We start from the raw sequence: 14,222 nt of genomic DNA, 5'->3' as shown, positions 1-14,222 counted from the left end.
TCGTAGGGGGGCTAGCCAGAGCCGCACAAAAAAATAGACGTGACAATCCCGTGTGGCGATGAGGTTAGGTTGTTCCAGCGCAGCACGGTTCGACAACCCGCATGTGCGCGCGAAAAACGCGCAGGATCAGGTTTCTCCATTACCACAACCCCACACGACTGTCTGTGTGTCGCCGGGTCTTCCACCTCCGCCCCATCGAACGACAGACAGCACGAGCTACTTACCACGAGCAGTGATGATGTGATGATTCGGTGATGCGACACTCCGGTGGTTTGACTGTGAGCAAGCTAGCGATAGGTTAGAAAGCCATCATCAACGAAGTTGGTGCTCCCTTGCCTTGCGATCGCAATCACTCCGAAGTACCCCTTCTTTTCTGTCTGGTATCCCAATCTGGTAGTACTCTAGAGTTACCATATCCCTTATTCTCTACGTACCTACCTATTTTCACGAACAACCTTCCAAGATGCAATTCACTTCCGCAGTCGTTTCCGCCTTTCTGTTCTCTGTCAGTGGAGCGTCAGCTTTCGCTCGGCAGGCCCCGTCGGGTACGTTGTCGTGTCGTACGTGTCCTTCCAGTAGCACGGAATGTCTTTACAATAAGTCCACTGTTGACTGTTGACGTCTGCCACACTCCACTGCCCATCTATCCATGATGCATTCCTGTTTGTCGTTGTGTGATTTGCGTATCTCAAAATTAGTCTCACCGCCATTATACTTACAACCTAACCTGCCATCCTACGGTCCTTTGACTCACAGCGTTCGTGTCGACGCGGACCGGCACCACGGTGAACACCCGTACGGTCAGTAGCAATCCGATCAGCGTTTCGCACGTTGCGGGATGTGCTTGTGCTGCCTGCACCAGTCCGGTGTCCTTCCACAAGCGGGGATGTGAATGTGGCCCTTGCTCGACGTCGGCGTTGTTTTCTACGGAAACCTCGGACGCCGAAGTTCCCGAGGAAGTGGAAGCGATGGATGGAATCACCAGCGAAGAAGAAGCACACAATGTCGAACGTCCGGCCCGTAAATCGATTGCCAAAAAGGCACCCAAAGGCAAACCTCTTACGGATTTTAACGTTGGTGATACCGTTACGGCCAAGGTCAAGTCCATTGCTAGTTATGGTGCGTTCATGGACTTTGGCGCCCAGACGGATGGTCTCTTGCACATTTCGCAACTTTCCGTGGGATACATTAAGGACGTGAGCGAAATCCTCAAGCCCGGACAGGAGGTCGAAGTCCGCATTACCAATATTAGTGCCGAAAAGAACCAGGTCGCCTTGTCCATGTTGAGTGAATCCGAAGAAGTCGAATCCAAGGAGGCCGCCGAGCAACCCAAGCGGGACCGCCCCCAGCGCAGCGGCGGCAACAACTCGCGTCGGGATGATTCGGGAGTTCTCAAGGGCTTGGCCGACAAGGGCTGGGACGCCGCACAGTTTGTGGAGGGAACCGTCGTCAGCACCGTCGACTTTGGAGCCTTTGTCCGCCTCGACGCTAGTCAGCTGAACCCCGACGTGCAAGGGGAAATGGATGGACTCGTGCACATTTCCGCCTTGACGGCTGGCCGGGCGGCATCCGTCACTAGTATCGTTAACGTCGATGATAAAGTCCAGGTCCGCGTCAAGGCTATTCAGGGCGGCAAGGTCAGTTTGACCATGGTCTCGGCCGAAGACGAGGCTGCCCAAAAGGCATCCAGTGGCTCGCTTGATCAGGGAACCGGTGCCAAGGACTGGAAGGAACAACTCGAAAAGATCCAATCCAATATGGGAAGCTTCAAGAACACCCCACTCGTCGTTGACTTGCGCAAGTAGACGATCAAATAGTGTATTGAAGAATACGTAATCCGTGATTTCCTCTATTGATACACAATACTTGTTTTTTATTTGTATCCTATTTCCTACCAGCGTGAGATCTGCCATGATGGACAGGAGCTTCCGTGGTTGGTACGAAGAATAGTGTGACCGCAAGTTCCTCGTTGGAAACTTCACGATACTTGATTCATTGGTTCCATACGCATGAAATCCACAACGATGTACGGAGCTTGGGTAGTCAATCAATGTGTAGAAACTCATGAAATTGATTGTGAGCCAACTGTCTGGTTAAGTTTCTCGTTTCATGTGCTGTGACAAACGTCCGGGGCAATAACTCGGAATACGTGCACGATTAAAAGGGCTACACTAACATAAAGGATTGTCAGTGTTTGCACAAAGTGGGAGAATTACTTGATTTCTACTGTATTTTGCTTCTTTTCGTTGCTAGCCTAATCATTCTGTTGTCCATCGCGCCTAGTGTTCAAAACACTGGAACGTCATATTCCTTAGAGCCCAAGGTTTTCGAGGATTCCCTTTCCATTGGCCAATTCCTGAGCCATGCACCCAGCCGCCGCCAACATGGCGAGACGTCCGTCTAGCCAAAGAAAACGAGTTATATTCAATCGGTTAGTTTGGTGGGATTAACAGTATGACACGGTATACTCTGACGCAGTGAACCAACTGTAAACACGATAGTACCATGGACGACAGTAACAGCAGCAACAGCAAATGACTTACTCTGCAGTTCCTTGGTCTGGATCGATTTGAGAGCCTGAGCGTCGGAAGGCTTCAAGCCGAGAGGATCAAAGCCAATGTCACCCGGGACGTAATCGTCGCGGAGGAGACCCGGCTTGCCCGGTGGGACGTTCTCGGGTTCAACCTGGAAATCGAATGGAAAGGAAAAGAACGCGTGAGAGACGGACAAAGCGAAACTGTTGGCACCAACAACTCCCGATACGTACCCAACCAATTTGAGCGCGCGTGACTTCGGAAGCACCAATGCCCACCGTGAGGAGAATCCAAAAGATGGAAGGAATCTGGTTGAGGTGAGTAATGGCGGGTCCGCTGACTTGCGAGTCAAAGAGAAACGACGATCCCTCGACGGCTTCGCCCGCAAGAAAGCCGACAACGGCCATCATGCCCACACGTCCGTGAGTAACTTCCGCTTCCCGGTAACGCTTCATGGTCCCGGCATCGGCTCGGGCAGCGAAGCCTGCCGGATCGAAAAAGCCGGTAGGAGCGACGACTCCGGCAAGATCACGAGGGCTGTCGAAAGGGTCGGAGACTTTGGGAGCCGCGTCTTTCACGGCGCCTTCCACTTCCGACATGGATTCCGTGGGGTCCAATGATTCTCGGACAGAGACAGACGTCCTCTGGGAAACAGAAGGAGCGAAAGCGGCATTAGTGCTGGCGCAAAGCGCAAGGATAGCCAAGGATAATTTCATGGTGTACGTAGTGGGCTGGAATTGGACGTATATCTTTTTGCGGTGTGTTGACGAAGAACGCAAACGAAACTATGAGAGCTATGCGGAGAACTGGAAAAAGATGACGAAAAAATCTTCCACGAAATTCTGGAGGATTCTCGGAGTGGCTCTCTGACTGTGAGTTTTTGTGGCACGCGGAATGCATGAGTCAGGTAGGCCATGCCCTGACACACGCAAACCAGCTACCTTGTACCTCTTGAACTTTAACCCTTTCAGAGCTCGATTTTTTCACAGTCAAGTACGCACTGCGCTTGACTATGACTAACAGTAAATGAGTCTTTGTTTGTACATTTATCAAAAAAGGATGTATTCCATGTACCCACAGTCAGGAAAATGCTTTCTTCACCAATTACAATCAATATTTAGAGTTACAGGAACTTGTTTCGTGTGGTGGTTGTTTTCACCCATTGTAAAGCAGCTTGTCTATTGACGTGAGATATCAGTGATATCTCACGTGATATCATATCACCAATGGTATGATAGTGACTCGACACCGGAACGTCATACACGATTCATTCATACATCACGTTAGTATTACAGGTTAGTTCGACAATGCTATGTTACTGTGAGTTCTACGATGCTCCAAGCATCGGCCTTTTTACGCTCCTCGAACCCGTAGCCTCCAATGACGATGCCGTGATCCGTCGGACGTACGTTGAGGTAGCCGCCGGCTCCCCATCCGGCCGAGGCACACAAAATTCTCGAATTCGTCCAATCCTCTTCCGCTTCCCACTCTTCCCTTCGGCCAAAACTACTGGCGGAGCAAGCTAGAGATCCAAACAGGTTTTGCCCAACCCATTTGTTATTGAATTTGTTTTTCAAACCAAAAATTTCTCCTTGTCGCTTCCACAAAGCAAAAACGCAGGTTTCGGGGTGTCGTTTCGGGACCAAATTCAGGTCAGTATCGGCAACGGCCAGGTATTTACCGCTCGAGACGTGCCGTATGGTAACCATGCAGGCAAAAGTGGGCTTGACGGGGGTCCATGATTTCTTTTGAATGATGCGATCGGCCCTTCGTGTCACCATTTTACTCTTTTCGAGTATGTTGTCCGATTTTGTGTCCAGCTTGTCGATCGTTTCGTTCTGTTGCTGAAAGGATTGCTTCAAATTTTGTGCGATGCTACCGAGCTCGCCGAGACTTTGCGAAATGGTATCCAAATGTTGGTCTTGCCGCTGTCGTACAATATCACAAGGCGAGGGTTGAGGCCGAGACGCTGTTAAATTCATCACGGTAGTCTTATGATTCGACAGCAACTCCTCTTTGTGGTTCCCAGAATTCTCCGTGGCGGAGCGCATCGGAGACCGCAATTGCTTGCCTTGTCGTTCTTGGAGCAGTTCTAAATCGGATTCAAACTGCAACCGGTACGCTTCGACTTGCGGGTGGCTCTTTAGCTTGGCCATTTCTGCTTGAGCGGCTTGGTACATATTATCACATATCTGCTGGCAGGTATTTTTCTGTTCGTAGGTTTCACACTCTTCCAAGACTTTGACGTTCGCGTGATAGTTCTGCACTGTTTGCGCCGCGTCGCGACAAGGTGCGGGCACATTCTCGTATACGGCCGGTGGTAGCCGCGAAATTCTTTGCGCTTTCGTCAACGTGTCGGACGGGGGCGGTCCCGACCCTCTGGTAAACGCGTTGGCCATCCACTCCAGGTCATGCCTCGCAAAATACGTCCCGCCTTGTCGAGCTTGTACTGTGTTTCATCCGCCAGTGCCTCCGATCGACTCAATTGCTCGCCTTGCACCTGCGATTGTTCCAGCGTATCACGGCCGATCTGCAAGGATTCCACGGCGGCTCGTTGGGCTGCCAGATACTCTTCCTCTCGGTCGTATACCCGCGTTCCTTCTTCCGACGTCGTCTCCATGACTGCTGCCGCAATACTCTCTTCCTAGTACGTACCACGTCGTACCAAGGTGGACACAAGGGTCTTTCCGGGACGACTCTCGACCGACTGTGAGTACAGTCTACACCGTACGAGAATCACGTGAATTGAAAAAGGGCTACAACTGTTCGTTGTAACAGTAAACCGAAACCACGCGATTAGGAACACTCACAGTCAAACCGGATCATTCACTGGCACTGTCCATGTCATCGACCCTCACGATTCGTAGGTCTGTTTCCGCGACTCGTCTGGTCACGGGAGCGTTGAGTCGTGTACCATACATACATACATGCACAGATTCGATTTCCACAGCCAATCCAATCGCTACCGTCTGTTACCTGTACGGGTTGTCGGACGACGAATGTCAGTGCCGATTCGGAACTCCGTCCTCCTTTCGAAGTCCCTCTTTCGAGTTCCAATCGAGACCTGTGCCTATGTGAGTCAGCCTCCCCGCCGGTGTCGCGCATCATCGGGGGCGGGGGCCTCTTCCGTTTATTTTTCGTAGGTACTGTAAAAGGATTTGAATGCGACCCTAACCCTCATACTCTACCAAATCCTCCTCGTAAGCGATCGAAACGAATTGCCCTCACAGTCGCATCAGACCAAACAGTCTTTGACCGTGAGAGCGGGATGCGGCCTGCACTGTGGCAACCAACAATGGTCCAAAGCGGAACTTCCACCTCGCTTTCCGCGGTAGTACCCTCGCCCCACACCATCATGGCGAGCCATAGTGCCACCAGTGTCCCGACGTGGGTTGCGGTGTGTGGGAATTTGGCTCCAGCAGCCGCCATTGTTGTTTTCCTGGCGCCCTGGCCGACCATTGCCAACATTCGTCGGGATCGGACCGTGGGCACGCTGCCGCTCCTGCCGTATTCTTCCATGATTGCGTCAGCCTTTCTCTGGGTTGTCTACGGACTCTTAAAGAACGAATCCAAGATATGGTCTTCCAACGGCGTGGGACTCGTGCTCGGTTTGTACTACTTTGGGAATTTTGTCAAGCACGCGCCCAAAGCCGCGCCTACACTGCCGGGTTCCGTCAAGCAGCACTTGCAAGCCATGGGAACCGTTATCTTGGGCACGCTGATGCTTGCATTGTCGCCCATGCAATCCCCCGTCAATATCATCGGTACCCTGGGAGTCATATTCTGTGTCGCCATGTTTGCGAGTCCGTTGGCCGCCCTCAAGACTGTGCTGGAAACCAAGTCGGCGCAGTCCATTCCGTTGCCCTTTACGTTGGCATCCACCGCTAACTGTCTGCTCTGGAGCATTACCGGGATCTTTGATATGAAAGATCCCAACGTCATTGTTCCGAATTTGTTGGGATTGGTCTTTTCTCTCGCACAGGTCGTCCTCAAGATAGTCTATGGTGACGGACCCAAAGGCAAGCTGGAACCCTTGCCGCTCTGAACCGGTTGCGCAGGGTCGTTGCAATCATCGTCTCATCCTTACACATACTATTCCGGCTGACGATCAACACGCATGCAAAAAGCCTTCTTATTGTAGCGTATCAAACAACGCGTCCCAATTCTATCTCTGACTATAGTTACATTTTTTAGTTACGGGTTACGGTCGAATCCAGTGGAAGATTAGCAGAATCAGGCCCATGGCGGTAATTCCTGTGGCCGTCCAGTGCCGCGATGCCTTGGTCCGAGCCGTAGCGTCGACCAGTTCCTCCTGCCCTTGTTCCATATTTTCCTTGGTCGTTGCGGTAGCGTCGTGAATATTCCAAACGTTTTCTTGTTGTGATGCGACGAGTTCGGAAAATTGCGACAGAAGCGCTGTAATATCCACCATGGACTGCTCCATGGCTTGCACCGCGTCCAGGTCGTTTTCGACTTTGGCTTTCAATAAGACAGCTTCTTGCTGCAAAGCCACTTGGTTTTCTTGTTCGTATTGCTGGTTCAAGTCGGGATCGTCCTGCGACACTACCATCGCCGAAATCTTCGTCCAGGGTTCCGTTTCCATCGATTCCAGCTCTTTCAAATGCCCAAGCTTGGATCGTTTCGTAGAAGTTGGTGTCGTTTGTTGGGAAGGGCTAGTTTGCCTGGCATCGAGAGTGCTCACTGGTCGCGCTCGTTTCACCGCGCCAAACATGGATTTCGGTCTTTGTGTTTGCAGAGTAGCAGCTCGGACCCGTTTTTCGTGTTGTTGATACGAGTCTAGTAGATTCCGCTGCAGCAAATGACTTGGACGGGTCGGTAGAAAGCGCCTTTCCCGTTGCGACATTACTGCTCCTGGATGGGTACTGGGTGAGGACAGGCCCAGTACTTCATCCAAGTGATTGTCTTGTGGACTGCTTTCCGTGGCTACCGCGGCAACTAGTTTGCAGGCGAGGGGGTCCTGCCATAACCAGACAGCCGTCCGGTTCCGTTGCTGCTGCAGTACCCCAAAAAATTTCGCTATATGCTTCAGGCGATCCAACAAAATTTGCACGATACCGTTTTGATGATGCTGCCAGTGGCCTCGCACGGACCCATCCTTGGCGAGCACAATCATACTCCGCAGAGTTTCAACTTCGTTGGCGGTCGTCGCCGTGTAGGAAGTGACGGTAGACTGGATCAAGGAGGCTTCTTCGTTGACCATTTCTACGCTCACAAAGTCCGCTTGGACGTCATCGATCCAAGCCTCCATGCGATTCATGTTCTTGTGAATCTCCAAGGCAGTTTCCATCCACGGATCCGCCGTTCTTGAAAGGGTAGAATCGTCCTCCAGTTCTTCCGTGAGGTCACTCCGCGCCAGATTCAAAAATAAGGGTGCGTTCGGATCTTCTCGGAGCGGTGGGTCTTCAATTGCTTCGCCCCATGGCGCCGTGACGACTCCCAGAGCCAGCAGACAGGAATGTTTCCACTCGGCATTCCGAGAATAGGCCGCATGATATTCCATCTCTGTGTTCCACAACGGAGTCAAATAGGCCGTCGATGCCATATTGTGTACTGCGACAGCTATATTCTATTACTCGTGTTGAAAGTTCGTTATTATGACAGTCAGTTAATCGGGGAAAGGGAAGGGGAAGAAGTAAACAGTTTGGGATGGAAAGCGATGATGGACAGACAAGCACCTCGATACATACCCATGGTCACCCGTAGCATTTTGTCGGGGTTCAGAGAGTTGTGTTACATTGGGTACGCCGTTCCCTAAAATGTCACGACGGACAATATCTAACTTAAAGGGTGCCAATATTGTAGAAAGTTGATTGGTCTTGAACATGTCACCGGTGACTGGCAATTGTGGACGGGATTAACAGTGAATATTTAGACATTCGCGACCATGAGGTATCCGAGTTGCTCACGGGAAGCTAGCTAGCTAGGTAAGCTGACAGTTAGTCGAGCGTTTCAAACTCGCACGGCTCGTGGATACTGCATGGGCTTTCGGCCAACGGGACGAGCAAGATTATTGTAAAAGACACAACGGTGTACCCCGAAATACGCTTGGATTCGTACGGTTTTCCCAAGTTAAAGCTAAGGGGCTGGCGATTCTCGTAACTGCGATTGATCTCAACCGACGTACGCCTTGCGTTTCTGCCGACAAGAGTTTCGTCTGCTTGTGCTCTCGTTTCGCATCCTCCTGGAGTTTTCACAACGGAATGGACAATTCCAATCGATCCACCGGGAGTGGAGGCTACATGCCAACAAATCATCATCAACATCCGCAACAGCAGCAGCAGCAGCAACAACAAGGTTACACAGTCGGCCCGAACACGAACTCGTCTCCGCAACAAAAGGCTCGTCTTTTGCAACTACAGCAGCTGCAACAACAACAACAACAACAACAACAACAACGACAGCAACAATCCTATCAACAGCGACCTCAACAATCGCAACCAAACCTACAGGGGTATGGCGGATCCAGTATGCCCCAAAGTCCCAGCAAGTACGGTAACGGAAGGGTTGAACCTTCGCCTTTGTCTGCGGCTCCCCCGGCTCTCCTTCAGCGACCACCGCCCAACGTCGGAGTTCCGCCGCAGCCTCCGTTGTATCCCCCACCCCAAAACTCCGCAATGCCGTCGCCGTCGGTTGCAGCACGGAGTACCAGTGTCGGGTCAGTCAGGAAAATTTCGTCCCTCCCCATGGCAAGCAAGTCACAGAAACCGACAACTACAGGCATGATCCGCCAGACCAGCATGACTTCATCTACCGCCGACAACCCCAAGAGTAGCGCTAATCCAACACCATTTTCCAACCTTAAAGCCGCACCATTGTCGGCAATGACGACGACACAAACAAAGCCCAACACTGGTAATCCTGTTCCATCGCAATCGCAGCCTTCCTTGTCCGATGCACAGATGCAGAGTCTTCTTAATCAATGTGATTGGAAAGACAAAACTCTCTGGCTATCGCGGCAGCTGTTCGGTGGACAATCTGTTAATGGCTTTTTACGTTCGACGGCTACCGTCCAGCGCATCAAGAAACAACGAGCCCGTCAAGTGAAACTTAAATCTACAGACGACGTTTCGATCACTTCCGCATCCGTCAACGACAAGAAACGCGACCTACCCGATCAAGTGGCAGAAGAGGCCTTGAAACAACAAGTTATGAATGCCCGTACCGCCAAGAAGCTAAAAGCTGAAATGGACGCAGGTCTCCAGTTCTGTGCATTACTTCACGGGACCGTTAGGTCCATCTTGCAAGATATGAACGCCAATGCAGGCATTCCAATTCCACCGGTACTAGGCAGTCCAGAGTCAGCAGCCATGATGGGCAGTATTCCACCTCCTGCCGGCTACATTGCTTCGCAACAGGGCACGGCATCGGGTGGAATGCCCACGACCTCACAAGCTCTGAAGCAAAACCGGAATGGGGCATCACAGCCCGTATCTACAGCTGGCACTCAATACGTAACGTCTCAGAAGACAACTGCATCGCCAGGGAATCCAAACGGGTCAACTCTGCGCAAAAATCGTAAAAAGAAACTACCGCGGAATACCGAGCCGGTACCCGTTGTATCCGAGTTTAACGCTGCTGGGAAACGTGTTGTTTCCAAAAAAGAACACCAATATCGTTTGTTTGAGGCCCTTCGATTTCGAGCCTTGCGCAAAGGCGATTTCGTAGCGGCCCGTGTCTCTAGTCGAGATTTGTGGATTCTCGCCAGTGTGCTGCAGGAATACCCGGGGCCGACGGGAAAGATGGACGATTTTCTGCAACTATCTGAGGCAAAGCGAGATCAAGTCTTCCGCAACAAAGTCGTGATCAAAGACGTGGAGGACAAAGGAGAAATGGGAACTAGTATGATATCACGAAACTTAGTGTTGCCCTTGCCTCGATCGTTTTCGGAAGCAGCAGATTGGGGGCAACGGTGTAAGAAAGGGTCGCGGTTGTACGCCATGTATCCCGAGACGACCTCACTTTATACAGCGACGGTGATGGACAATACAACGTACTGTCGTGGGGATGATGACATCATTGTCGTTGAATTCGACGGGGACGAGCCGGACGTGACTGGGCAAATTCCAAAGTGCCATATTCCGGCTCGTTTTGTTACGCTGATTCCTCGAGAGTTTTCTGGATCGGAGCCGCAGGCAACAAAGAAGGCGAATAGCAAAACGCCACAAGCGGCTGCCGGGCCTGCTCCTGCTTTGCCATCCGATGATCCCATTGCTTCCCTCGGTGACTTCGCTTTCGATGGATTTGGAGACTTTGATGATATGGATTTTGATCTCGGGTTTGGTGCTTAGCTTTAAGGTAGCGAGGCAGCTCAACACAATGAATTTCCGATTGCAAAGGGATACCGCTCTTTGTCGCTCGTGTTCATCGCCCTCCTTGTCACATTGTTTACTTGGCGGTATCGAGGATTATCCTGTTTCTGAATACAGACATGCAAGAGTTTAGGTGCATTGTTAGCCTACCGCTATTATTGCTAGTTGCCTAAGTTTCTATTCGGCTCACGAGCGAGTACTCGACAGAACAGAAACGTTACAAGCGTGCTAAATATGGCAGACGCGCTTCATGTTCCACCAGTGAACCATTGAGCTAAAGAAATTAATATATACACTACTGGACAGAATAGGTATACGTTTCTCAGTGTTTGTTCAAGCGGGGTAGCGAAGCTTTTCTTCTACCCCGTGCTTTCCCATTGCGTGTTCTATTTCCATACGGCTTGACACGCCAATTGTCTTCGTCCTGAACGTTACAGCGCCATTCCTCGGGCAAGTCACGGACCGACACTCTGGCATGTGATGAAATGGAATCCGCCAACAGCTCCTCATACAGGTCAGCCGGTGCTGCTTGTCGCAGATACGTTAGTACCATTTCACCGACCTGGCCAGCCTTGCAACATTGTCGGAAGGCCCGTTCAATGACCTCACGGCGCAAATCGTCATCGTCGTGAAGTAGGTTGGCGCAAGCCTTGATAAAAGTTCCATACGTGACCTGATTCGGCTGTCCATATCCAGACGACTGCAACTCCTCCAAAGTGAAAATGGCTGTATCCAGAGCTTTCCGTCGTGTTCGAAAATCAAGCACTGCAGGAAAAGCGCAGGAGTTCAATACTGCAGTATAAGTTACCGCATTCGGGCGTGCTTCCTTGTTGCCGGCCTGATATAGCTTGTCCATTCGTCGGAGAATTCGCAACGCTTTTTGCGCTTTGCCCTCGTTTTGGCTCTTGGAAATGGCGTTGATGACCTGTAGCAAGGATTCGGAAGCAAACGCCAAAGTGAGAGAAAAAGCTGTTAACGACCATACGACGGCAAGCATCAAACTGAGCAATTCCATACGTACAGTATTATAACTGAAATCGTCAGGCTTGACTTTGGTATCGCCAGCGTTGTACAACTCCCACATGCGATCCAGGTATTCTTCAGCCTTGACGCCACAGCAGCGAGTTCCCGAACGAGCCCACGCGTTGAGGACACCATTGTATGTGACAATGTTTGGTTTCATGCTCTCGTCGCCGGCTTCGTACTGCGCTTGCATATTGTTCAACAGTGCTTCGGCCTTGCGTGCGCCCAAGGTGCCTTCTCCTGATTTAGCCCAGCCATTGATGAGTGCATTGTAGCAAACACGGTTGGGCTTGAGACTGGTGTCTCCCGCTGCGTAGCCCTTCTGGCATTGCTCCAGCAACGTTTCGGCCTTCTCCGACGCGCCCTTGACTCCACTCCGAGCGTGGGCTGCGATAACGGAGGTGAAGCTGATAATGTCGGGCTTGGCTGCCGGGTGAACACCGTTCACGTAAGCGTTGCGTTGGTACGTCAGTAATTCCTCGGCCGTCTGGGCGGCACCGCTTTTGGAAAGTGCGGCCAAGACTTGGTTGAAAGAAAAGGTGTCCGGATCGACACCATCTCGTTTGACCAACTTCCGCAACGTATCGGCAGCTCGCTGAACCGCGTTCGTATCACTGGATCGACAAAAGGCTTCAATAACAAGATTGTAACTAAACAGGTTCGGTTTAAAATCCCACTGCAAGACGTCGTGTCCGTGTTCCATTTCCTCCAATAAGGCGATCGCGGCTTGGGCGTGACGCGGATTTCGACCGGCGTGCATGGACAAAGCGTGTAGGTGAGTGTTGAAGGATATCAGATCAGGCGGTGTGGTAGTCGACATTTGTAGTTGCGTGAGAATTTCTCGCGTGCGATCGACCGCTTCCGGCATGCGAGATTTGACCCAGGTGGACATGACGGCGTTCCAAATTACCGTGTTGGGTTGCTCCAACGGCCCGCCGTTGCGCTCGTCCTCGTCCGCCTGTATTTGCAATTCTCGCAAGAGTTCTTCGGCACGCGTGACGGCGTGTGTCTTCATGCCACTAGAGGCCCAGGCCGCAATAACGGAAGCGTACGTGACGAGATCGGGCGGGGTGGCCGATTGTTTCATGTCTTCCAGAATCCGATCGGCGTGTTCCGCAGACGCTCGTCCGCGTTTGCTGGATTTGGTCCAGGCCTTAATGGCAATATTGTAGCAGAGCGTATCCGGCGCCACGGCACTGGCGACTTTCATGTGTCGCAAGTATCCTTGGGCCAGAACTCCAGCGTTTTCGTCCCGCGAATTGGCAATAGCGTCGAGGACGAGAATATAGTCGGTCCGGGAAGGTTGCGCGTGTGGGTTTTTCCCCGACTTGCAGAGATGTTCCATCCAAGCGAGTAATCGGCGGGCCACGAGAGCGCCTTCAATTTTGGTAACAACATGAAGGACGAGATTGAAGCTGGTCACGGTGGGTTGTCGGAGCGGATCGTTGGTTTGTTCGTAGTTTTCCTGTAGGAGAACGAGCATTTGGCGCGCGCGTTGGGATGCCGCGACCCCGTGCGTGCCAAAGAGCGCGGCGCGGGCCCAAGCGTCGAGCACACGGTTGTAGAGGTGAATATCAACGAGTATTTCAGTGGGACGAGTGTGGATATGTACAGCCGTTTCTTTTTCGTCCAAAAGCCGTTTGAGCAAGGCTTCCATTTGGAGTGGAGCTTGTGGATCTTTCTTTGAGTGAACGAACCAGGCGTGCAATAGCGAAACGAGTTGGTGCCATTTTCCCTTTTCGATCAGACTACCCAAAGGAGTGTCCAGCAGCGAACGTGTCGCTTGCTCGAGATACTGGTAGTCCTTGCTCGCGGTGTTGGCATAGTCTTGGGGTGTAGAGTAGCGGCTTGTTGTGGAAGAGGACAACGGTGGTGTCTGGGAAAGTCGTGTGGAATCCGACGGATACGATTGTCGGTGCTCATGGGACGAATGTGGAGACTCTTCTTGCAGAAAGACCCGTGTCGGAATCGTTGGTGTCGTCGAGGGAGGTTGAGCAAGGGGCAGTCCTTGCCGTTGTCGTTGTCGGCGACTGCTCGAACGTTTCGACACGAGACGAGGGAACGACAAATTGGGAACAAAGGCTCTGGAATGCCAGTCCGGTGTCGAGCATCGCAACAACAGAGCGATCCAGACCCAGGCGTACGTTCTTCTTCTGGAAACCAGTTTTCTGCGACATCCCAATCGGACATCAAACGATGGAATGTCGACCCAGAGTGTGGGTTGATTGTGAATGCAACGTTTCGCCATTGACTGTGTAAACGTTGGTGTTCTTTGGGTCGGGAAAGTGCGGAAACTGCAGATAGCTGACAGTACGTTGGTTGACTGTGAGAGAGT

The 14,222-nt window shown here is 51.7% G+C and overlaps 7 protein-coding genes across 7 annotated transcripts; 3 read left to right on the top strand and 4 right to left on the bottom strand.

Annotated features, from left to right (window-relative positions):
* Positions 1-1,064: 1,064 nt before the first annotated feature.
* Positions 1,065-1,259, top strand: PHATRDRAFT_9323 (predicted protein; the record flags this gene model as incomplete). The annotated part of the gene is made up of 1 exon (XM_002177489.1): positions 1,065-1,259. A coding segment is annotated over one exon (195 nt), but the record flags the coding sequence as incomplete, so codon positions are not given.
* Positions 1,260-2,196: 937 nt separating this feature from the next.
* Positions 2,197-3,250, bottom strand: Lhcx2 (protein fucoxanthin chlorophyll a/c protein; the record flags this gene model as incomplete). Its single annotated transcript, XM_002176951.1, has 4 exons — positions 2,197-2,400; positions 2,544-2,685; positions 2,768-3,071; positions 3,174-3,250. 4 exons carry the CDS (start codon positions 3,248-3,250, stop codon positions 2,312-2,314), a joined length of 612 nt encoding a protein of 203 aa, XP_002176987.1. The 3' UTR covers positions 2,197-2,311.
* A 577-nt stretch (positions 3,251-3,827) lies between these two features.
* Positions 3,828-5,290, bottom strand: PHATRDRAFT_43261 (predicted protein). The gene has a single exon (XM_002176950.1). It carries the CDS (start codon positions 4,931-4,933, stop codon positions 3,845-3,847), a length of 1,089 nt encoding a protein of 362 aa, XP_002176986.1. The 5' UTR covers positions 4,934-5,290; the 3' UTR covers positions 3,828-3,844.
* Positions 5,291-5,889: 599 nt separating this feature from the next.
* On the top strand, positions 5,890-6,579 carry PHATRDRAFT_32434 (predicted protein; the record flags this gene model as incomplete). The annotated part of the gene is made up of 1 exon (XM_002177488.1): positions 5,890-6,579. The coding sequence occupies one exon, from the start codon at positions 5,890-5,892 to the stop codon at positions 6,577-6,579; it is 690 nt and encodes a 229-aa protein (XP_002177524.1).
* Positions 6,580-6,735: 156 nt separating this feature from the next.
* On the bottom strand, positions 6,736-8,178 carry PHATRDRAFT_43259 (predicted protein; the record flags this gene model as incomplete). The annotated part of the gene is made up of 1 exon (XM_002176949.1): positions 6,736-8,178. The coding sequence occupies exon 1, from the start codon at positions 8,095-8,097 to the stop codon at positions 6,736-6,738; it is 1,362 nt and encodes a 453-aa protein (XP_002176985.1). The 5' UTR covers positions 8,098-8,178.
* Positions 8,179-8,589: 411 nt separating this feature from the next.
* PHATRDRAFT_43258 (predicted protein) lies at positions 8,590-10,843 on the top strand (the record flags this gene model as incomplete). The annotated part of the gene is made up of 1 exon (XM_002177487.1): positions 8,590-10,843. The coding sequence occupies exon 1, from the start codon at positions 8,756-8,758 to the stop codon at positions 10,841-10,843; it is 2,088 nt and encodes a 695-aa protein (XP_002177523.1). The 5' UTR covers positions 8,590-8,755.
* Positions 10,844-11,130: 287 nt separating this feature from the next.
* PHATRDRAFT_54064 (predicted protein) lies at positions 11,131-13,544 on the bottom strand (the record flags this gene model as incomplete). The annotated part of the gene is made up of 3 exons (XM_002176948.1): positions 11,131-11,789; positions 11,886-11,969; positions 12,888-13,544. The coding sequence occupies 3 exons, from the start codon at positions 13,542-13,544 to the stop codon at positions 11,187-11,189; spliced, it is 1,344 nt and encodes a 447-aa protein (XP_002176984.1). The 3' UTR covers positions 11,131-11,186.
* Positions 13,545-14,222: the final 678 nt, after the last annotated feature.

The sequence above is a fragment of the Phaeodactylum tricornutum genome, chromosome 1 (genome assembly GCF_000150955.2).
Source record: "Phaeodactylum tricornutum CCAP 1055/1 chromosome 1, whole genome shotgun sequence".
Lineage (NCBI taxonomy): Eukaryota > Bacillariophyta > Bacillariophyceae > Surirellales > Neidiaceae > Phaeodactylum > Phaeodactylum tricornutum.
Note: the sequence above shows the minus strand (reverse complement) of the source record. Positions and strands in the feature narration are given on the sequence as shown.